This window comes from Anguilla rostrata, chromosome 16 (genome assembly GCF_018555375.3).
Source record: "Anguilla rostrata isolate EN2019 chromosome 16, ASM1855537v3, whole genome shotgun sequence".
NCBI lineage: Eukaryota > Metazoa > Chordata > Actinopteri > Anguilliformes > Anguillidae > Anguilla > Anguilla rostrata.
Window position 1 is genome coordinate 487,285 of NC_057948.1, and position 22,707 is coordinate 509,991.

General features: G+C 44.3%; 1 protein-coding gene across 1 annotated transcript in view; it reads left to right on the forward strand.

The window, feature by feature from the left end:
• LOC135242604 (diacylglycerol kinase zeta-like) overlaps nucleotides 1-22,707 on the forward strand; it is a 152,977-nt gene that overhangs the window by 39,384 nt on the left and 90,886 nt on the right. The window contains exons 5-10 of the mRNA XM_064313754.1: nucleotides 2,312-2,389; nucleotides 3,611-3,667; nucleotides 5,269-5,337; nucleotides 6,228-6,299; nucleotides 16,197-16,313; nucleotides 17,990-18,061. Of these exons, the coding sequence (XP_064169824.1) occupies nucleotides 2,312-2,389; nucleotides 3,611-3,667; nucleotides 5,269-5,337; nucleotides 6,228-6,299; nucleotides 16,197-16,313; nucleotides 17,990-18,061 (465 nt within the window). The remainder of the gene's footprint in view (nucleotides 1-2,311; nucleotides 2,390-3,610; nucleotides 3,668-5,268; nucleotides 5,338-6,227; nucleotides 6,300-16,196; nucleotides 16,314-17,989; nucleotides 18,062-22,707) is intronic.

Here is a 22,707-nt window from a genome sequence, read left to right on the forward strand (position 1 = left end):
TATGCGTGTGTATGTGTGCATGTATATAATATAATTAATTTAATTCAGTTAACTTAATAGATAAGTATTATGTTCCTATCATTTGTGCTGTTATCGTTGATGCTGCTTGTCTTCTTTTTTCCTTTTGATTATATATTCTTACTGTAGTTGATTGCTGTTGTCACTACGCTTTGGCAATATGTATTTTTAAATATGTCATGCCAATAAAGCATTTGAATTTGAATTTGAATTTGAATTTGAGAGGGGGGAGAGAAAGAGTAAAGAGAAGAGAGATGTATGAGAGAGAGGGAGGAGAGAGAGTGAAGAGAACAGAGGTATGAGAGAGCGGGAGGAGAGAAAGAGTAAAGAGAAGAGAGGTATGAGAGAGAAGGAGGGGAGAGAGAATGAAGATATTATATAGCCTACTCGCTGTGGCCATTACCACACTGTTAATTGCATTGTTGTCGTTACCACAATGTTGTTTGTATTTCATGTTGTTTGTATTCCTATTCCTGTTTCTGTGTGTACGCTTTGGCAATAAGTACAAATGTATTTCATGCCAATAAAGCTTTTTGAATTTGAATTTGAATTTGAACGAAGAGACAGTGCGGGACAAGCCAAACATATGCACTAGATTACATCCCTCTAAACATTCAGAAACAAGGTAATTTTGAAAGACGGCCTGTGTAATAGGAGCTGCTAAACTTTTACCATTCATTTTCAGAATAAGTATGTCATTTTGTTAGCCTCACCAAACACAAACAAGCGCAGAGCCACAGTTCCTACATACAGGTGATGGAAATAAAAGAAACGTTACACGTAATGAAGCAAAGAAAAAATGTCCTCTGACATGAAGCTTATTTTATTCAGGTTTCATGTTGCAAGCAGCAAAGTTTTTATACTGCTCATTACATGAGGCTTTGTCAGTGGTTATTTTGAAAACTATGTCCATTGTGTAATTAACATGGTATTTGAATTTTAATATATCGGCTGTTCATTCAGTCAGATTGGACTACCAATCAGGTATTGAGGTTGAAGTGAACATTACAGAATGGGCTGTGTCAGACCTCCTTTTTAGACCTAACAGACTTTACATCAAAGGGGAATTCTTTATTTTCCCTGTTATACGTTTTGAAAGGGTATGTATGCATTGTAGCATTTTGGCTTCATGAACTTAAGAAAGAGAGCATTAAAAAATAAAGTCATATATTAAAATATATGAATAAATATGGATATAAAATGCTGCCATGTAAAAAAACTGTCAAATATAGCTTATAACTACAATTTTGTACTTTCAGATACAGTACGTTTTATAGTTAGGAATCACTTTCTATTCCTCTACTGAATTTTCAGATGATCCCCAAACTGACCTGGAGGCTCTGTTTGCAAAGTGAAAAATATATCCATTCTAAAAGCATATAGATGTACTATAGAGCTCCTATTGGTGTAAAACTAAATCCTTATTCATATATTCAGCTATAAATCACATGATGAGCCATGAAGCAATCAAAAGTCAGACCTGTTTGTTAATTTCAGAGAAGGACTTTTTTCAGCTTTTTACCTTATCATTTCTTTGTTGGTTTGCTTATAAATTCTGCAAACTCCTAAAGAAATGCCCCTCTACAAAAATCTGAAATTTAAATATTTTGAAAAATATATGATCATGCTCAAAAAATATATTGCAACACTTCACAAGATATGGGCAACTATACAAATGTGGATATATTGATATATTTTAACAAAACATAGCATTTTATAAAATATAATATTATATAATATTTTCATAATATCCTTTCTTCTGGACTGAGGTCGTAGTCAAAAATAAAAAAAATTAGGAATTCCAGGATAAAGTGCTGCTTCTCTGAACAAGCAGGTCTGTTTACATTTACAAAGCTTTTCTGTTGCATTGCGCTTCAAACATTGAAAACCCTCAGAACTAATTTCAGTTAGGAGACTTTCAGTGGTGGCAATAGATCTGAATCCTGTACATTTAACTTTTTTGCTTGTGCAAGATTGCCCTCTAGTGCAATTATCTGAGTAATGGACAGAAACTATGAACAGATCAAACATATAAATCGTGGTTAGGTTTAGATAGGAAGTTTCAGCTGTTGGATCCATACACATTTGCCACTGAGAGCAAGCTGCACCGTTGGAAATCTTCACAGAAACAAAAGGCTAGATTTTTATGTGGCTCATGCCATTGAAGGCAGGGTCAAAGAGCAGTACGCTGCAAGCTTGTGTCAGTCTCTGTCAGTCTGTTATGAGTGAATCTATCTGTGTTCACGGTGCTCTCCTCGCTCTTCTCGTTCCTTTCTCCCTTTCAATATCAAAGCAAAAATCTGTAACCAGGAAGAAGTGCGCTGCCTGTAAGATAGTGGTCCACACCATCTGCATCGAACAGCTGGAGCAGGTAAGTGCAGGACTGTGCTGCTGTTACACATCACAAAAGCAGGACTGCACTGCTGCTGTTACACATGCAGGACAGCACTGCTGCTGTTACACATCACACATGCAGGACAGCACTGCTGCTGTTACACATCACACATGCAGGACTGCACTGCTGCTGTTACACATCACACATGCAGGACTGCACTGCTGCTGTTACACAAGCAGGACTGCACTGACTGTTACACGCCACACATGCAGGACAGCACTGCTGCTGTTACACATCACACATGCAGGACAGCACTGCTGCTGTTACACATCACACATGCAGGACAGCACTGCTGCTGTTACACGCCACACATGCAGGACAGCACTGCTGCTGTTACACATCACACATGCAGGACAGCACTGCTGCTGTTACACATCACACATGCAGGACTGCACTGCTGCTGTTACACATCACACATGCAGGACTGCACTGCTGCTGTTACACATCACACATGCAGGACTGCACTGCTGCTGTTACACATCACACATGCAGGACTGCACTGCTGCTGTTACACATCACACATGCAGGACTGCACTGCTGCTGTTACACATCACACATGCAGGACTGCACTGCTGCTGTTACACGCCACACATGCAGGACAGCACTGCTGCTGTTACACATCACACATGCAGGACTGCACTGCTGCTGTTACACATCACACATGCAGGACAGCACTGCTGCTGTTACACATCACACATGCAGGACAGCACTGCTGCTGTTACACATCACACATGCAGGACAGCACTGCTGCTGTTACACATCACACATGCAGGACTGCACTGCTGCTGTTACACATCACACATGCAGGACTGCACTGCTGCTGTTACACATGCAGGACTGCACTGCTGCTGTTACACATCACACATGCAGGACTGCACTGCTGCTGTTACACATCACACATGCAGGACTGCACTGCTGCTGTTACACATCACACAAGCAGGACTGCACTGCTGCTGTTACACATGCAGGACTGCACTGCTGCTGTTACACAAGCAGGACTGCACTGACTGTTACATGCCACACATGCAGGACTGCACTGCTGCTGTTACACATCACACATGCAGGACTGCACTGCTGCTGTTACACATCACATGCAGGACTGCAAGTCTTTGCGACACTGTACATAATGATGCACGTGTGACTGCAGGCTCTGGGTAAAAATGCACTTCTTTCTGCTATTCTGCCCCTGCTATTCAGATAAACTTTAGGTGTAAGCCGTCATTTCGGGAATATGGATCACGGAACATAAGGGAGGTAAATGTCTTTTCCTTTCTCTCAAATTTTTACTTACCTTTATTCCTCTCTTGGTGCGGACGCCACATGTAGCAAGCATAAAAATCAGAAATGGATGAGTTTCAGTACCAGACATCTATGCTTACTGTTCATTATACAGAATGCTGTTGTTATTATGGTCTTCATATTTCATTTACAAATCTCATAACCTTGGTGAATGAGTTTATTCTGAGGGTGATCTGAAAAATCAATGCCTTACTGTAATATTACTGTAATCACACACTGTGCATTTAATTGGGGACAAAAATGTGTTTTCTGGATAAAAATTGGAATCCAGAAAAAAATGATATATGCAATGTTATATGTCAAAGGAATAATAATATGCATTGTATAAGTAAACAATTGAAGTTAATAACATCCTTCATCAGTTAATTCCAAAATATTTTTCTTATGGCTTTTTGTCTTGGAAACAGGTGTGGGTATCCCCTTAGATAACATATTAATATGTAAATTTGAAAAAGAAACCTCTATTCAGGCATATGAAAAAATGTATAAACTGTGTACTGAGCATGTGCAGATTAGTGAGGACTTGTGACATTAACACACTGTGTACTAAACATGTGCAGATTAGTGAGGATTTGTGACATTAACACACTGTGTACTGATCAAGTGTGGACTACAGAAGACTTGTGACTTTAACACACTGTGAACTGAGCAGATTAGTGAGGACTTGTGGGTAATTCATTGATTGTCACCTGAATAAACATGAATCACTTCTAAGACTGCTTTTGTGCTTAAATCGTTTAATGTCACCTTTGCATATACTGTAGGCCTTTAATGACAGCACAGTGTTTGCTGATCTGCAGCGAATGGGTCAAGTGTCTGTCGTATTGGCTCCTTTAAACATCTCTGTGGTTTATTCAGAGCCTTCAAACACTTTAAAAGAAACTCCCTTGCACAAAATCTCAAACTCGCAAAGTATGTTTTCAAAACAAATTACTTGGTAGTTACTGCCGAATGAAAATGGGACTATAAACCATTTACGGATGAAGAGAATCATTAATTAAGACATAAGATTTTCCTAATTTATATAATAATAATAATAATAATAATAATAATAATAATAATAATGCTTATTGTTATTTTAATTATTTATTATTTCCCTTAGAGAAAAAATAATAAAACAATTAACTTTGGGCTTGGTGGTGCAGTGGTTAGCACTGTCACCTCACAGCAAGATGGTCCTGGGTTCGAATCCCAGCCTGGGCTTTTCGGTGTGGAGTTTGCATGTTCTCTCGGTGTCCGCGTGGGTTTTCTTTGAGTACTTCGGTTTCCTCCCACAGTCTAAAGACATGGATATAGGGTAATTGGAGACTCTAAATTGCCCATATGTATAAGTGTGAGAGTGAATGGTGTGTGTGCCCTGTGATAGATTGCCAGCCTGTCCAGGGTGTATTCCTGCCTCTCGCCCAATGCATGCTGAGATAGGCTCCAGTACCCCCCGTGACCCTGACCAGGGACGAGCGGGTATACATAATGAATGGATTTATTGCAGAGTTTTAAAGTACTAGAGAGTTTATAAGTACCTAAGGTTTTAACAGTGAAAATGATTTTGTTTCCAGCCCACCATTGTGCGGCATCACTGGGTCCACAGACGACGACAAGAAGGGAAATGCCGGCAATGTGGGAAGGTAAAACACCCTTACACTGCAGTACTGTATCTGACCCTTACACTGCAGTACTGTATCTGACCCTTACACTGCAGTACTGTATCTGACCCCCTTACATTGCAGTACTGTATCTGACCCTCACACTGCAGTACTGTATCTGACCCTTACACTGCAGTACTGTATCTGACCCTTACACTGCAGTACTGTACCTGACCCTTACACTGCAGTACTGTATCTGACCCTTACACTACAGTACTGTATCTGACCCTCTTACACTGCAGTACTGTATCTGACCCTTACACTGCAGTACTGTATCTGACCTTCTTACACTGCAGTACTGTATCTGACCCTCTTACACTGCAGTACTGTATCTAACCCTCTTACACTGCAGTACTGTATCTGACCCCCTTACACTGCAGTACTGTATCTGACCCCCTTACACTGCAGTACTGTATCTGACCCTTACACTGCAGTACTGTACCTGACCCTTACACTGCAGTACTGTATCTGACCCTTACACTACAGTACTGTATCTGACCCTCTTACACTGCAGTACTGTATCTGACCCTTACACTGCAGTACTGTATCTGACCCTTACACTGCAGTACTGTATCTGACCCTCTTACACTGCAGTACTGTATCTGACCCTCTTACACTGCAGTACTGTATCTGACCCTCTTACACTGCAGTACTGTATCTGACCCCCTTACACTGCAGTACTGTATCTGACCCTTACACTGCAGTACTTTATCTGACCCTTACACTGCAGTACTGTATCTGACCCCCTTACACTGCAGTACTGTATCTGACCCTTACACTGCAGTACTTTATCTCGCCCTTACACTGCAGTACTGTATCTGACCCCCTTACACTGCGGTGCTGTAACTAAATTATTTCTCATTATCTTTCAGGGTTTCCAGCAGAAGTTTGCCTTTCACAGTAAAGAAATAGTAGCTATCAGCTGTTCCTGGTGCAAACAGGCAGTAAGTTTACTATATGTGTACGTGTGTGTGTGTGTGTGTGTGTATGAGAGTGTGTGTATGAAACACTGGCACCTGATTGACTATGTCATAGTGAGACGCAGTGACATCTGAGATGTTCTCATCACCCGTGCCATGTGAGGTGCAGACCACCGTATGATTGTGACCAAGGTCCACATGAAATTTCGCCCCCCCCTTGCGGCTGCGAGGGCCTAACAGGAGGCAGCTAGATTGCACCCGCCTGGGAAACATTGATGCAAAAACGAGTTCCGTCGCTCCCTGGCTGAGAAACTAAGGGAGATGGAGTTCTTGAGTTCAGAGAACACCATGGACCAGAAGTGGACCTCTATCAAGTGGTGGGCAAAAAAGGCACAGGAAATTCAGTCATTTGCCGATAAAAATGACATGCACAACTTTTACAATGCTGTCCAAACCATCTACGGCCCAATAAATTGCGGCATCACTCCCCTGAAAACAACAGATGGTCTAACAGTCTTGAAGGACCAGACTGGCAACCTGTTGAGGTGTGCTGAACATTTTGATGTCCTTCTTAATCAGGATGCAGACCCCACCATTCTGTACGAACTGCCTAAACTTCCTCCCATTCACAACCTCAGACAGCCCCCAACCTTCCTGGAGGTCCTATTAGCTATCTGTTCCCTCAAAAACAACAACTGGTAATGACAAGATCCCTGCTGAGCTGCTAAAGCAGGGAGGGTACCTCTGTACAAGAACTCTACACCAATACATCACCAAGGCCTGGGCTGTTGAGAACATCACACAACAATGGAGAGACGCCAATATTGTCACCATTTACAAGAACAAGGGTGACAAGGCCGTCTGTGGCAACAGTAGGGGTATATCACTCCTTGCTGCTGCTGGTAAGGTCCTGGCTAAGGTGATGCTTCAGAGGCTGATCAACAACATCACATAGTCAATGCTGCCTGAATCACAGTGCGGGTTTAGGAAGAACAGGAGCATGGTCGACATGATTTTCCCAGCCCGACAGCTTCAGGAAAAGTGCCGGGAACAACAGGAGGACCTGTTTATGGTCTTTGTCGACCTCTCCACAGCCTTCGACATTGTCCAGAGAGAACTTTTGTGGGACGACCTCCTCAGGTTTGGCTGCCCCAACAAATTCGTCAACATCCTCCGCCAGTTTCAGGATGGAATGACTGCTCGAGTCAGACAAGAGTCTGCCCCTTACCCTGTACATACAGGGGTCAGGCAGGAGTGTGCGCTAGCACCGGTGCTCTTTAACATCTTCCTCCTATGTGTCACTCAGCTTCTCCACAAGGAGATTGAGGACAGCAGCAGTGTGCCAGTGGACTTCAGGCTAGACAGCAACCTCTTCAATATTAGGAGGCTCCAAGCAACCACTAAACTGAATAGAGAAAGAGTCCTTGAGCTGCAGTATGCAGATGACTGCAATATTGTGTCTCACACTCCACAAGACCTCCAGTCTGTACTTGCGGCGGCAGTGAGAGCGTGTAGCAGGATGGGACTGACCGTCAACACCACCAAAACGGACGTAGTCTGTCAATGGAGAGCCAACATCCCACCCACACCACCAGCCTTCACTGTTGCTGATGAACAACTGTCAGTAGGTCCATCGTTCAGATATCTGGGGAGTATTCTTTCTGAAGACAGCAGCATTGACAATGAGGTCCAGAACCGAATTAAACAAGCATCAGCTGCCTTTGGAGACTCCGGCGCCAGGTCTTTCAAAACAAGAACCTACATCTCCGCATGAAGGTATGCGTCTACTAAGCCATCTGCATCACCACCCTTCTTTACAGCTGCGAAGCTTGAGTAACTTACAGCCGCCACGTCAAGTCCCTGGAGCACCTCCACATACGCTGCCTTCAGCGCATCCTGGGAATTACCTGGTGTGATCGTATACGTCACTCTTAAATGCTCACAAAGTCCAACTGCAGAAGTATTGAGGCTATGATCACCCAGCACCAGCTACGATGGCTGGGGCATGTGGTAAGGATGCTCCCAAATCGGCTGCCTCGCAGAGTGCTATATGGCCAGCTACACCATGGACGATGCTCAGCAGGAGGGCAGATGAAGCGCTACAAGGACCAGCTAAAGACCGCGTGCAAAATCAGACCCGAAGACCTGGAGGATGTTGCTGCTGACTGTAATAACTGGTGGCAGCTGTGCCTGAATGGGATCTGCATGCTGGAGGAGAAAAGGACAGCCAGGAGACAGCAAAGGAGACTCAGAAGGAACACACCCATGGTTGCTGCTACCACTACCACCACATATACATGTCCTACCAGCAATAGGACTTGTGGGTCCAGGATAGCGCTATTCAGCCATCAAAGAATTCACCGATAAAAGACAGAAGTGGACATCATCATCGGATTCGATGGACAACCAAGAGAGAGAATGAGTGACTGTATGAGAGAGAGAGAGACGTGTGGTCTGTGTGTGACTCTGTGGTTTGTGTATGACTGTGTGTATGTGTGTGTGTTTGTCTGCGTGGTGTGTGTGTGACTGTTTGCGAACTGTGTGTGTATGGTGTTGTGTGTGTGAGTATTGTTCTCATGAGGAGGTGTGGTGTTTGCTGACAGAGTTTGTGAAAGTCAGAGATGGAGAGTATGAGATGTGTAGAGCAAGAGTAGTGTGTGTGTCTGTCTGTGTCCTGTGTGTATAGAGAGAGTAGTGTGTGTGTATCTGTATCCTGTGTGCAGACAGTGAATAGTGTGTGTGTCTGTCTGTGTCCTGTGCGTAGTGAGAGTAGCCTGTGTTTCTAACTATATTCTGTGTGTATAGAGAGAGTATCTGTGGGTCTGACTGTGTCCTGTGTGTATAGAGAGAGTATCTGTGGGTCTGCCTGTGTCCTGTGTGTATAGAGAGAGTATCTGTGGGTCTGCCTGTGTCCTGTGTGTATAGAGAGAGTATCTGTGGGTCTGACTGTGTCCTGTGTGTGTTGAGAGAGTATCTGTGGTTCTGACTGTGTCTTGTGTGTATAGAGAGAGTATCTGTGGGTCTGCCTGTGTCCTGTGTGTATAGAGAGAGTATCTGTGGGTCTGCCTGTGTCCTGTGTGTATAGAGAGAGTATCTGTGGGTCTGATTGTGTCCTGTGTGTATAGAGAGAGTATCTGTGGGTCTGACTGTGTCCTGTGTGTATAGAGAGAGTATCTGTGGGTCTGCCTGTGTCCTGTGTGTATAGAGAGAGTATCTGTGGGTCTGCCTGTGTCCTGTGTTTGTAGAGAGTAGTATGTTTGTCTGGCTGATAACCCCCCTCCCCCTCTCTCTCTCTCTCTCTGAGGTGGAGGGTGGCTGTGGGAATAGGGCTTTCTGTATTTGTGTTGGTATACTTTCTTAAAACTATATTCTGGGTTAGCTGATATTACTGCTTAATGAGGTATATATTCAAGATCTTTTTTGGTGTTTTTAACTAGTTTAGTGGAGTTAGCGGGCTTTTGGTTTGTTTGTGGAGATGCCGAGATGGCGTCTCAATCTGACGGGGAGGCAGAGTATTATTGTATTAGGTGGCGATTTTAATTGCACTGCTGATTTTACAGTGGACAGAAATGGGGAGGAACCACATTTAGCTTCTGCAGTGCGTTTGGAAGGTATTCTAAAGAAGATTCATTTGCATGATGTGTGGAGGGATAAGCACCCTACAGCCAGGCAGTACGCGTGGGTCAGAGCTGGGGGGAATAGGCCGAGTGTAGCAAGGCTTGATCGTTTTTATCTGTGTAGGAGAAACTCGAATAGAGTTGTAAAGGCCAGCATTACTCCTTGTGGTTTGTCTGATCACCATTTAGTCAGTGTATGTTTAGCTATTGCTAAAACACAAGCTCAGACAACATATTGGAAACTAAATGACAAACATTTGGAAGATATTTCCTTCTGTGAAAAGTTTGTAACTTTTTGGGAAGAGTGGAGGGGAATGAAACCTAATTACGTGTCACAAATGCAATGGTGGGAAATAGGGAAAGCACAAATTAGAGCTTTCCGTCAGCAATATACTGGGGGAACTGGAAAGGGATATACTAAGTATTGAAAAGCAAATGGGGGGTAGGAGTGATGAACAGCTGAATTCAGTTTTAACACGCATGCGCAGTGATCTTGGGGCTTTATTGTGGGGTAGAGCACAAGGCGCAATCGTGAGGGCTTGGTATAATTTTTTAAAAGACATGGATGCTCCTAGCTCTTTCTTTTTTAAGTTGGAGAAGAACGTGGGGGAAAAGAAGCAGATGCATTGTCTGCGGCTACGAGATGGCAGACTCTCTTATGATAGAGGGGAAATTAGGGAAGCAGCAGTGAGTTTTTATGAAGATTTGTTTAGTGCTGGGGATGCAGATCAGCATCAGGTAGATGTTCTAATTCATGACCTCCCGAAGCTCGGGGAGGTCCAGAGGACTGGGTTGGACATAGTGCTCAGTTTGGAGGAGCTGACTGCAGCAGTGCAACAGATGGCATCAGGGCGTGCACCTGGAGTGGATGGACTGCCATCAGCTTTTTATAAGCGCTTCTGGGGAACTCTTGGTACTGATCTTCTGGAGGTCTTCTTAGAGTGCCTGATGGCTGGACAGCTGCCAACAAGTTGTCGTCGGATGTTATTGACACTGCTGCCTAAAAAAGGGGACCTTTGTCTTTTAAAGAACTGGCAGCTAGTCACACTTTTATGTACAGATTACAAGATTCTGTCTAATTGTTTGGCGAACAGGCTGAAGAAGCACCTTGCTGATATAATACACATTGATCGGTCATACTGTATCCCTGGGAGATCAATCCGATACAATCTGTTTTTAATTCGAGACATGCTGGATCTGTCAAAGGAATGTGGTCTGGAGTTTGGATTAATTTCTATAGATCAAGAAAAGGCATTTGACCGGGTTGATCACAGTTACTTGTTTAAAGTGTTCCATGGTTTTGGTTTTTGTTTCTTGGATTAAATTGTTGTACTCCCAGGTGTCATGTTTGGTTAAGGTTGGAGGAGGGCCCTTTGTCAGGACAGCTCTACTCCCTAGCCATAGAGCCTTTATTAAATCTTTTACGCACAAGGGTGTGATGGTTCCTGGGGCTGGAAAAGCCGTAACTTTGTCAGCATACGCAGATGATGTTACAGTGCTGATTCAGGATCAGGGGGGTGTACAGGCCCTGGAAGACTGTCTGGAAGTCTTTGAGCGAGCTGCATCAGCAAAGGTCAATTGGGAAAAAAGTGAGGCTTTGTTGGGTGGTCTGTGGAGAGGAAGGATACTCCCTACACTCCCAGGGAATATAAATTGGGGTAAGAAAGGGTTGAAGATTTTGGGGGTCCACATGGGCTTGGAGGAGTATGTTTGCAAGAACTGGGCAGATATTGAGGGGAATGTTTCCAGGAAACTGGAAAAATAGAACTGGATTGTGCCTTGGCTGTCTTATAGGGGCAGAGCCCTTATAATAAACAACTTGGTGGCATCCACACTGTGGCATAAGGTAGCAGTGTTGCAACCTCCTGCTGAACTGCTACGAGCAGTGCAGCGGTCCCTGGTTAATTTTTTTTTTGGTCAGGACAGCACTGGCTGAAGGCAGGGGCTTTATATTTAACAGTCCAAGAAGGGGGGCAGGGCCTAATCGACATCGAAAAGCAAAGTGGCAACTTTTCGGTTGCAGGCAGTGCAAAGGCTGCTGTATCAAGGTCTGCTGGAGGGCTCCAGCTTGTAGTCTGTTGAGACAGGTGGGGGAAATGGGACTGGGCCGTCACTGGTTTCTAATGAAGCCAGGCATCGTGAATACTCATGGCTGTACGGATTTCTATGAATCTGTGCTAAGGGCATGGTGGAGCCTGTGGATCTCCTGAGATTGGGGGATGGTCTCGAGTCAGTGGGTCCTAGAAGAGGCCATTTTCTGCAACCCATTAATACTGCTGGAGCCGGTTTCCTCAAATGCTCAGCAGGATATTTTCATTAGAATGTCTCCTGTAAAATGAGAACATCAACATCTCCTATCTCTTTAATGAATTCTTGGTTTTTGCTCTTTAAACCAAACACAGAAGAGCTCAAACCCTGAATATTCCATAATGACATTTTGAAAGATTTCATTTCTTAACTATTTGTTAGAATCATTTTTTGCTTTTGCTTGTCATTTTAAAAATGAGATAGTTTTACATGAAATAATATTAACATTGATTTTGAACCTTATTGAGAAAATAAATTATGAATAAGTATTATTATTATTATGGGTTGTTGTATTATTTGTACCGCAGTAGTATAGCACTGCACTGGAGCATATGCTCTTACCACTGTCTGTGGACCATGAGCTCTGAGCAGATAAGGCTTAGCATCTGCTGGATGTCCCTGAGCTGGTTTGTGGCTGGGCCTGCTACTCCACTTACAACCTGAGCATAGCTGGGTGCCCCTGGCTGAGGTCCCTGCTGGGGTAGTGCTGCAAGGCTGGGGGCCAGTACTGGTTCCGGTCTGGCTGTGTGCTGGTCTGGTGGAAAGTGTCCAGGGATTTCCTGTTGGCCTGGTTGTGGTGGATAGCCTGGGTGAGGGTGCTGACGTCTGGGTTGGGGGGTCCTGCTTGGTGCTGTCTGTCCTGGTGCTGGGGTGTGTCTCCCTGGCGGTGCTGTGTGTCCTGGTACTAGGGGGCGTGTCTCCCTGGCGGTGCTGTGTGTCCTGGTCCTGGGGTGTGTCTCCTTGGCGGTGCTGTGTGTCCTGGTCCTGGGGTGTGTCTCCCTGGCGGTGCTGTGTGTCCTGGTCCTGGGGCGTGTCTCCCTGGCGGTGCTGTGTGTCCTGGTCCTGGGGCGTGTCTCCCTGGCGGTGCTGTGTGTCCTGGTACTAGGGGGCGTGTCTCCCTGGCGGTGCTGTGTGTCCTGGTCTGGGCGTGTCTCCCTGGCAGTGCTGTGTGTCCTGGTACTAGGGGGTGTGTCTCCTTGGCGGTGCTGTGTGTCCTGGTCCTGGGGTGTGTCTCCCTGGCGGTGCTGTGTGTCCTGGTACTAGGGGGTGTGTCTCCTTGGCGGTGCTGTGTGTCCTGGTCCTGGGGTGTGTCTCCCTGGCGGTGCTGTGTGTCCTGGTCCAGGCGTGTCTCCCTGGCGGTGCTGTGTGTCCTGGTACTAGGGGGCGTGTCTCCCTGGCGGTGCTGTGTGTCCTGGTACTAGGGGGTGTGTCTCCTTGGCGGTGCTGTGTGTCCTGGTCCTGGGGTGTGTCTCCCTGGCGGTGCTGTGTGTCCTGGTACTAGGGGGTGTGTCTCCTTGGCGGTGCTGTGTGTCCTGGTCCTGGGGTGTGTCTCCCTGGCAGTGCTGTGTGTCCTGGTCCAGGCGTGTCTCCCTGGCGGTGCTGTGTGTCCTGGTACTAGGGGGTGTGTCTCCTTGGCGGTGCTGTGTGTCCTGGTGCTGGGGCGTGTCTTGGTGTTCTCAGAGGACTGGGGGCGTGTCTGTTTGTCAGTTTGACACACATCCTGTCACTTGTTACATGTTGCCCCATCCCTGCACTTCTTGGTAAATTGTATTTGTCCTAATACTCTAGCTTATTCTTCTGCCTAGTTTGGCTTTGCAGATGTTAGACCAGGATAGTGTTCTTTGTTCTCGGCTAGAAATAGCTTTACAAAATAAGTAATTGTACCTTATTGAACCCGTGTTCAGCAGTTGTCTACGATCATGAAAATGCACTTTTGTACGTCGCTTTGGATAAAAGCGTCTGCTAAATGAATGTAATGTAATGTAATGTAATGTTTGTCCTGTAGCTGAAGGTGGCCTCGCGGTTAAAAGCAACATCCTTCAGCGTTTTGGCAAAGGCAGGGACAGCTTGCTTGTACAGGTGTATGTGGTCGTACAGACTGTCTATGCCGGGTGTGGGGTGGTGGGCCAGGTGGACATTTGGCTGCAGGGCGCAGTCCCTTGATATGCTGGTGTTGATCTTGTTTATTGTGAGAGGGTGGAAATCCTTTCTTGGTAGCAAAGTGGACATCACAATTTTAGAGCTTGGGAAAGTGTGGCTAGCCTTCTCTGTAACTGCCCTCAGTGATGTTGCTACTCTCTCTTGCTCAGCCCTCAGGTTGTTGGTTTCTGTATGGATTGGGATGTGGCTGGGGCAGCTGAGCTGGGACTCAGATAGCAGCTCCAAAGCCGTTTGGGTGGTTGGATACCAGACCACTTTGTGTCTGGGGAAGAGCTTTTTCTCTTCAATAAATTTTCTGTTCGAATCAATTAGCATCACAATGTCTGCTTTCCCATTTGAGTGGGTGCTGGGCTCTGGCGATGACTCTTGGTTGGGGGGTGCATCTGCGCTGATGGGAGTTGAGGGTGTTTGCAGAGTTTGGTGGTCCGGGCTGATCTAGGTGGAGCTCACTGTCGTGTGGAGGTTTGGGTCAGTGGAGTGGCTCTGTTCCCTCATGCCCTCTGCTGTATTCCCTCTGTCCTGTAGGTCCTGAGTTCTGCCAGCTCTGTCTTGTAGTTCTCCCTGTCCTGCAATTCCTCTCTGAGTGCTGCCAGCTCTGTCCTGTAGCTGTCTCTGTCCTGCTGCAGCTCTCTGACCTGCTCCGCCAGTGCTGCTAGCTGCTCCATGTAGCTGTCCCTGTTCTGCTGTAGCTCTCTCACCTGCCCTCTCAGTCCTGCCAGCTCTATCCTGTGGTTCTCCCTGTCCTGCTGCAGCTCTTTAATGTGAGCTGATAGCCTGCCATTCTGCTGGTCTGTGTCTCTGTCTGTCTGTTGTTTAAGGACCATCTCCCTCGGCTGCACTAGCTCTATTTCCAGCTGTGTGAAATGGTCCTTTATTTTGGTCAGAGCTCTGTTGGCTAGGAGGGATTGGGCCTGGTCTGAGTTTGGGAGCTCACTCTCCTCCTGGCCCTGCTCCTCTGTCTGGCTGCTGACTGTACCTGCAACATCGGGGTCTGTGGGGGGGGCTTAGACTAGCAGAGGCCTTTTCCCTTGTAGCTGTTTCTTTCAGAGCTGGGAAAGCTGTTTGGAATTCTCTGAGGTTGCCCTGCACCATTATTGTTCCATTTTTATATAAATTGACTGTCATCATAATGCAGTCAGAATTATGCACAGAATCAAGTTCATCAGGGTTCTTTATTTTTACCTTCCACCCATTGCAAATTCCCTCTTTTTTACTTGAAGGATAGTGGATCAGCAGCGCTGTGTGCCAGGCTTTAGGCTGGTCAGAGTACAGAATGAGGTTGCTAAATTCTCAGTTTTTAGAACAGGCAACAAACATAGTCTCTGGGTTCTCCCTCAGAAACTGTAGTTTAAACTGTTTTCTTTTGCTCTCATTTGTGATTTCTGGGGGATAGTGAATTGGGCTGCAGTGTGGGTATAGTGTATCACTGAGTGGGTACATGCTCTGGGCAGTGGGGGAGGGGCTGCTGCTCTTCTTATTGCTTCATTTATGCAGCTAGTTTAAATTGTTACATCTAAACAGAGTGGAGCTAGAGTTCAACTGCTGGTAGCCAAACTGTCACTTTTTTTTATTTTAGCCCAACTTAGTTAGCTTTTTAGCTTATTACTTAGCGCTGAGCAATAGCTTGTAATTTAAAAAATCACAAAAATTTAAACATAAAAATGAAAAAACAATAGTTACATAGATTATGTTCTTCTGTACTTGAATAGGTTTTTCTCCTGGTTCCTAATGTACTCACTCCTGCGTTTTGTGTCTGATTTCCCTCCTGATTTCTTTTGCTGTCCTGTTTGCTAGGTCTGTTTCTGTATCTCCTCCCTCTCCTGTGATTAGGGTGTTGTTTCTTCAGATTGTCCTTTCTTTTTCTGAATTTGTTGATTTTCCTTATCTGTATGATTAACTATCTTTGTTGTAATGAAATTTAAAATACATTCTCAGTTTTAAAATGACAAACAAAGCCAAAATTTCAAGAGCCCAAGCAGAGCATGACTTGTCTCTCTCTCTCTCTCTCCCTCTCGCTCTCTCTCTCTCTCTCTCTCTCTCTCTCTCTCTCTCTCAGTATCACAGTAAAGTGACGTGCTTCACACTGCAGCAGATAGAGGAGCCCTGTTCTTTGGGGGCGCACGCTGCTGTCATTGTCCCACCCACCTGGATCCTTCGTGTCCGCCGGCCTCAGGTACCCCGTCACCAGCAAAACGTGCTGCACCCCAAAACACAACAACCCCCACCCCTTCTCCTCCCAGCATCCTTCCAGAACTTCAGGCATCCTATCACAGGATCCCTCTCATAAAGAGCTTTTACCCTCTGATTCAGCGATTCTATCACTGAATTCCTCTCATCATGAGGTTTTACCCTCTGATTCAGGGATCCTATCACCAGATCCCTCTCATAAAGAGCTTTTACCCTCTGATTCAGGCATCCTATCACAGGATCCCTCTCATAAAGAGCTTTTACCCTCTGATTCAGGCATCCTATCACAGGATCCCTCTCATAATGAGCTTTTATACTCTGATTCAGGGATCCTATTACTGGATCCCTCTCATAATGAGCTTTTACCCTCTGATTCAGGGATCCTATCACTGAATTCCTCTCATCATGAGGTTTTACTCTCTGATTCAGGGATCCTATCACTGAATTCCTCTCATCATAAGGTTTTACCCTCTGATTCTGGGATTCTATCACTAAATTCCTCTCATCATGAGCTTTTACCCTCTGATTCAGGGATCCTATCACAGGATCCCTCTCATAAAGAGCTTTTATACTCTGATTCAGGGATTCTATCACTGAATTCCTCTCATCATGAGGTTTTACCCTCTGATTCAGGGATTCTATCACTGAATTCCTCTCATCATGAGCTTTTACCCTCTGATTCAGGGATCCTATCACAGAATCCCTCTCATAATTAGCTTTTTTACCCTCTGATCCAGGCATCCTATCACAGGATCCCTCTCATAAAGAGCATTTACCCTCCGATTCAGGCATACTATCACTGAATTCCTCTCATCATGAGCTTTTACCCTCTGATTCAGGGATCCTATCACAGAATCCCTCTCATAATGAGCTTTTACCCTCTGATTCAGGCATCCTACCACAGGATCCCTCTCATCACAAGCTTTTACACTCTGATTCAGGAATCCTATCACAGGATCCCTCTCATAAAGAGCGTTTACCCTCTGATTCAGGGATACTATCACTGAATTCCTCTCATCATGAGCTTTTACCCTCTGATTCAGGGATCCTATCACAGTATCCTTCTCATAAAGAGCTATTGCCCTCTTGCAGCTGATAGCAGGGGAACACGCTCAGGAATAAAGTAACATACTAGTGGCCCCCAGAGACAATTATGGTCTGAATACCCAAACATCCTTAATCATTTTATATTTTCACAAAAGTTGCCTTCAATTGCCAGTTATTCAATTATGTACATTTTACATATTCACAATTACATAAAAATAATAAGAGTGATAGCAACAATAATAATAAGTTATATTTTCATGGATAGAGCCTTTGATCAAAATAAGGATAATGTAGCTGTTGATCTGTTTGATTTCGATGTTCTCTTAATATCTGACCAGGAGAGGGCACTATGCTCAAATTTTCAAGTCCCCATGCTTTGAGTAGGATATTTTATCAAACTCATTCACCGTCTGGGGAAATGTTCAAATCATTTTTCAGTAATGATGAGAAGGCTGTTCAGCAGAGTAAGCCAAATTAAATGCTTCTGTTTCTAAGAACTCCTATTCACCATAAATATGTTGAAACTATTGCATGTTCTAACACTGTGGTAAAAATGAATATATTTGTTATTTTTGAACTTGAAAGTGCCATTTGATTTTCTCCCGGTTTTCACAGACATCACTAAAGTCAAGCAAAAAGAAGAAACGGACCTCATTCAAGCACAGGCCCAGCAAAAAGGGGTCTGAGGTAAGATACTCATGTGTAACCTACTGCACATCATCGACCGCTGAATGAATGCACACATGCTCTAACCAGGAACACCTGTTCATCTATAGAAGGTTTCTCACCTGCAACCGTCAGGAAGAGGTCGATAGAGCCTTCGTGTCAGTCAGTTATCCCTCAGGAAGAGGTTGATAGAGCCTTCGTGTCAGTCAGTTATCACATTGCCCTCCCCAGTGATCTACATCACTAATTAAGCACAGATCATGAAAGACAGCGATGTTCCCACATTGCCCTGAGCTCCTTTCAGTGCACCGACCCTCAGACATGCAGCAGACATTACTAAGTGATGAGTGGTCATGTGGAATTTCTAAGCAATGGGAAAGCATACATAAAAAATGTGTTGCGTTACATGCGCAAAAATAGTTACATAATTGTCAAGCGTAGGCAAGACAATGAAAATTTTTGCAGTGGTGTAGGCTTATAAAACAGGCAAAAAACTGTCATAGCATTGATAGAACTTAGTTGAGTAATTAAATTTAAATTAATGTATATTATTTTATTATTTCAAATTTAATTAGGGGGTCACCCTCAGCTACCCTGTTAATGGCACAGCACTCTGAATACTGAACCCAGAATAAACAGAGATCACCCTTTATCAACCTCAACACTTAAAATTATTTAGAGGGAATTGACCCTTGGCACTTAATTAATTCAAATGTCTCTATTTGACTTTGTTGGTGGATCATTCCATCAGCATGAGAGAGGAAACACAAACACACATATACAAAAATATATGCTTTAATGACCAGTAATTGTTATTATAAGTTAAGCAGTTTGGTTGTAATATGGGATAGGATACTGGCACAGTATAGCACGATACAATTCAGTACACAATGTAGAATGTAGTGACTAGTCAGACGTTATAGTATCAATATTAGGGTTCATAAGCGATACACTCTCTCAACAAGGTTGCTAGGTATCGCTACACAGAAACTCACTATGAATGAATTAATACTGGTTTTACGCACGTAGCCTATGATTAGTATGAGACGGACAACAATCAGTTACACTCGACTCATAGCACAAAGTTCTTTAACCATACAATTAGGTTTACGGTCTAGCCGCTGTCTTGCTACTGCTGGCTTTGTATGGATGTACACATAACTAGCTAACGGTAGGTTAAACTTCGATGGTGTTACGAGTCGGAGTGTGGAGAGGAGAGGAAGAGAGGAAAGAGGGAGGAGAAAGTGATCCCCGAGACCCATCTGAGGACGCGCTAAGTTCAAAGCCGGAAGATGCTGCTTGAGACAGGCCAGCTTGATCACCGAGCAACACGAGCCCGTCAGTACTTCCAGGCGTACACACGCGGTTCCAAAGCGGTGCAAACACTCACCAACGGTACAGCGATCCAGGGTTATTCGGCGGGGACACCGAGGCTAGATGGTAGCTTCCTAAAAACCAACGTGACTCACGGCGCGGGTACGGAGGAAAAGGTAAAATTTGAAGAAGAAGAGGGCTAGCTTTGGTGGTCATTGACTTAAAAACCGAACCAGGAGAGAGCGGTCTGAGCTGTCATTGGCTGTTTGGAGGGCACACCTTCATATCACGTCTGCCTTTCCCATTGTTGGGCGGGTTTCAATAACGTTGGTAAATATTTATTCAATTTTGATCTAGTTGCATAATTATTTAGCAATGCAAGAAAGGTGGATATACTTTGTACCCCAACCTTTGTTGTGAGTATTAAAATATACCTATACCAAACATGATTACTTTAGGTTCAGGTTACGAGAAGATGAAGAATTATTTCTAAGTCGTACAGGCTAGGGAACTCAGAAACGTGATACTGTAATATTCTAATAAACTGCACTCACTTTGAGTTTTTTAGACCTGTCAGATCTAAACAGTGCACTGACGGTGCCCACTAGTCGCCGGTGGTGCTCTATAGGGATACGCAGCAGATAGATATCACACCGTGGGGGGTTCACACTGCGAGCATGGTTAACAGCGAATTAACATTTGTTACTATGCCTCCTCTACATGCAAGGTGGTTGTTAATCCCCCCCAGTGTCATCTATAGCTTTGATCTTAGAATTATGAGTATTTGGCATGAGGGGTCTGGCGATCCTGAAGGGAAGTGGAAGATAGTGTTGGAATGTGGAAAGTAACAGACACAGGCTCATTTGGGAGTTTATGCAGAAATAAAGCATTTGAGCCCTCAGAGAGAGGACTGCAGAGAAAAAACTTACAACTGCCCTACAAAACAGATGAATTCAAACAAAATTAAAATTGAAGGTTTAAACTCAGATTAATGCTCATTTGCTCCCTGCTATTCCTTGGTGGTGCTCAGTGATAAGTGACTCACTGGACTTATCCCCTGGACCGGTCAAGTGTCATTTTGCAATCTGGCGGTAATCTGTAATCATCTATTTTGGAAGAACAGTACTTGTCAAATCCTGCACTTCAGGGGCAGTGTCTGCTTTTACAGTTAGCCTGAAGCTTGCTATGTCGCTCTACTTAGAAGTGCCATTTCTAAGTTTCTGCTCAAACAATGCTCAAAAATATTTTTGACCGTAAAATTTGTCAGCTTTTGAGAAATTGCCAGCCCAAATGCACCTCGCGAGTGCCATTGTGTGAGCATTGCATTTTAAATGACCTGCATTTGCCATCAACCCTTTGAGGGTTTCATTGCATGCTTCTGTGGCACAGATGCAGCTCGAGTGTTGAAATCAGCCTCTGAGTTCAGTAGCCACTGTTTGGCGCTATCCGTGACAGAAAATTATGGGTGCAAAGGCAAGAATAACTTTAAATTGGATGTATTTGATTTTCCTTGCAGGCCAAATAAAATTATTGCAATCTGTTGACTTGTCTGTGACAGTCTTTTCTGTACTACGTGAGACAGCGTCCTGCTGTACACACTTCTGCAAAAGTTGTTTTCAGGGAATATCCCCACCGTTTCATACCCATTTAAAAGGAATAAAACCTTTTTCAAGTGGAATGTTTGTAATTTGCAAAAAAAATCATCTGTAAAATCTCCAATTATGTCTTTCTAATGATGTATAATATGTCTAATATCGTTTTATATCCCAACATATTCAAAAGTTTTGTCTTATTATAGCTGCATTACGCATTCAGTCTGTGGTAGCAGTGAAAGCAACGCTTTATCACCCCAACTCATAGGTAAAAGACACTAGGGTTGGGTTGATGTAAAAATTTTCTAACCGGTTTGATATTAAGCCAAATACCAGACCCGGTATATCCAGAATATATAACGAATTTTACCACTAGGCGTCGCACATGACTCAGCCGCTCCCGAGTGGAACATAATGAGAGCCCATGAATGAGAGTGTAGCGGCTTTACCGTTGTCAAGCAAAACTTGTCAAGTTGGTATTTCTATTTGGACCGTTGTTATGCAAAAACTCTGGTTGGTAGTTCTATTTGCACTGTTGTTAACCCTCCTGTTCTGTTCATTTTTTAGGTACAGCAAAAATGTTCCCGGGTGATATAAACATACAGGGGGGGTTTGCAAATACAGTTTCATACTGAAAAAATAATTTTAAGTATTTTTCCTAGATTTTCAAACTTTAAAAAGGGTCAATTTGACCCGCAACATAACAGGAGGGTTAAGCAAAAACCTCTGGTCATTAATTCTATGAAAACAATGATGCTATCAAGAAAAAATAGTTCCTTCTCGTTTTATACCATTAGCACCAATGTTGGTCATTTTTGTCATTACATTATTTAATAAAACTGCATGAAACCATAAGTCAATTAAATTAATCTCGCTAGCACTGTCTTGCTTTTTAAATGGTGTGGTCACGCAGTATATACATAATGTCTTTCTAAGACCCTCTGAAACGGGTTTTGAATGCCAACTAGCTTTACGATAGGTTCGCCGTCACTTGTCACCTAGCCAATATTAAAATTCTTGGTTTTAGGTCAGAATGATCTCACGGCATGCTTGTTATCCCGGCTAGATAGCTAGCTGTAAACGCAATCGTTCACAAACATACGGATGAAAATGCGTCCGTAGCCATGAATCAAATGCGTAAAGCCTATTCTACTGTCCAAATAAGCGATTCCGATTTGTAAAGCTAGCAACAATAACTAGAAATGTGATTCATATGTATTTTTTTTACTGCACTGGGGTGTGGGATAGACTATGCTGGAAGGTAGGGATGGTGTTACCTGCACTGGGGTGTGGGATAGACCCTGCTGGAAGGTAGGGATGGTGTTACCTGCACTTGGATGTGGGATAAGTCATGCTGGAAGGTAGGGATGGTGTTACCTGCACTGGGGTGTGGGACAGACTATGCTGGAAGGTAGGGAGGGTGTTACCTGCACTGGGGTGTGGAATAGACTCTGCTGGAAGGTAGGAATGTTGTTACCTGCACTGGGGTGTGGGATTGGCTATGCTGAAAGGTAAGGATCGTATTTCCTGCACCGCGGTGTGGGATAGGCTATGCTGGAAGGTAGGGATGGTGTTACCTGCACTGGGGTGTGGAATAGGCTATTCTGGAAGGTAGGAATGCTGTTACCTGCACTGGGGTGTGGGATAGACCATGCTGGAAGGTAGGGATGGTGTTACTTGCATTTTGGTGTGGGATATACCATGTTGGAAGGTAGGGATGGTTTTACCTGCAGTGGGATGTGGGATAAACCATGCTGGAAG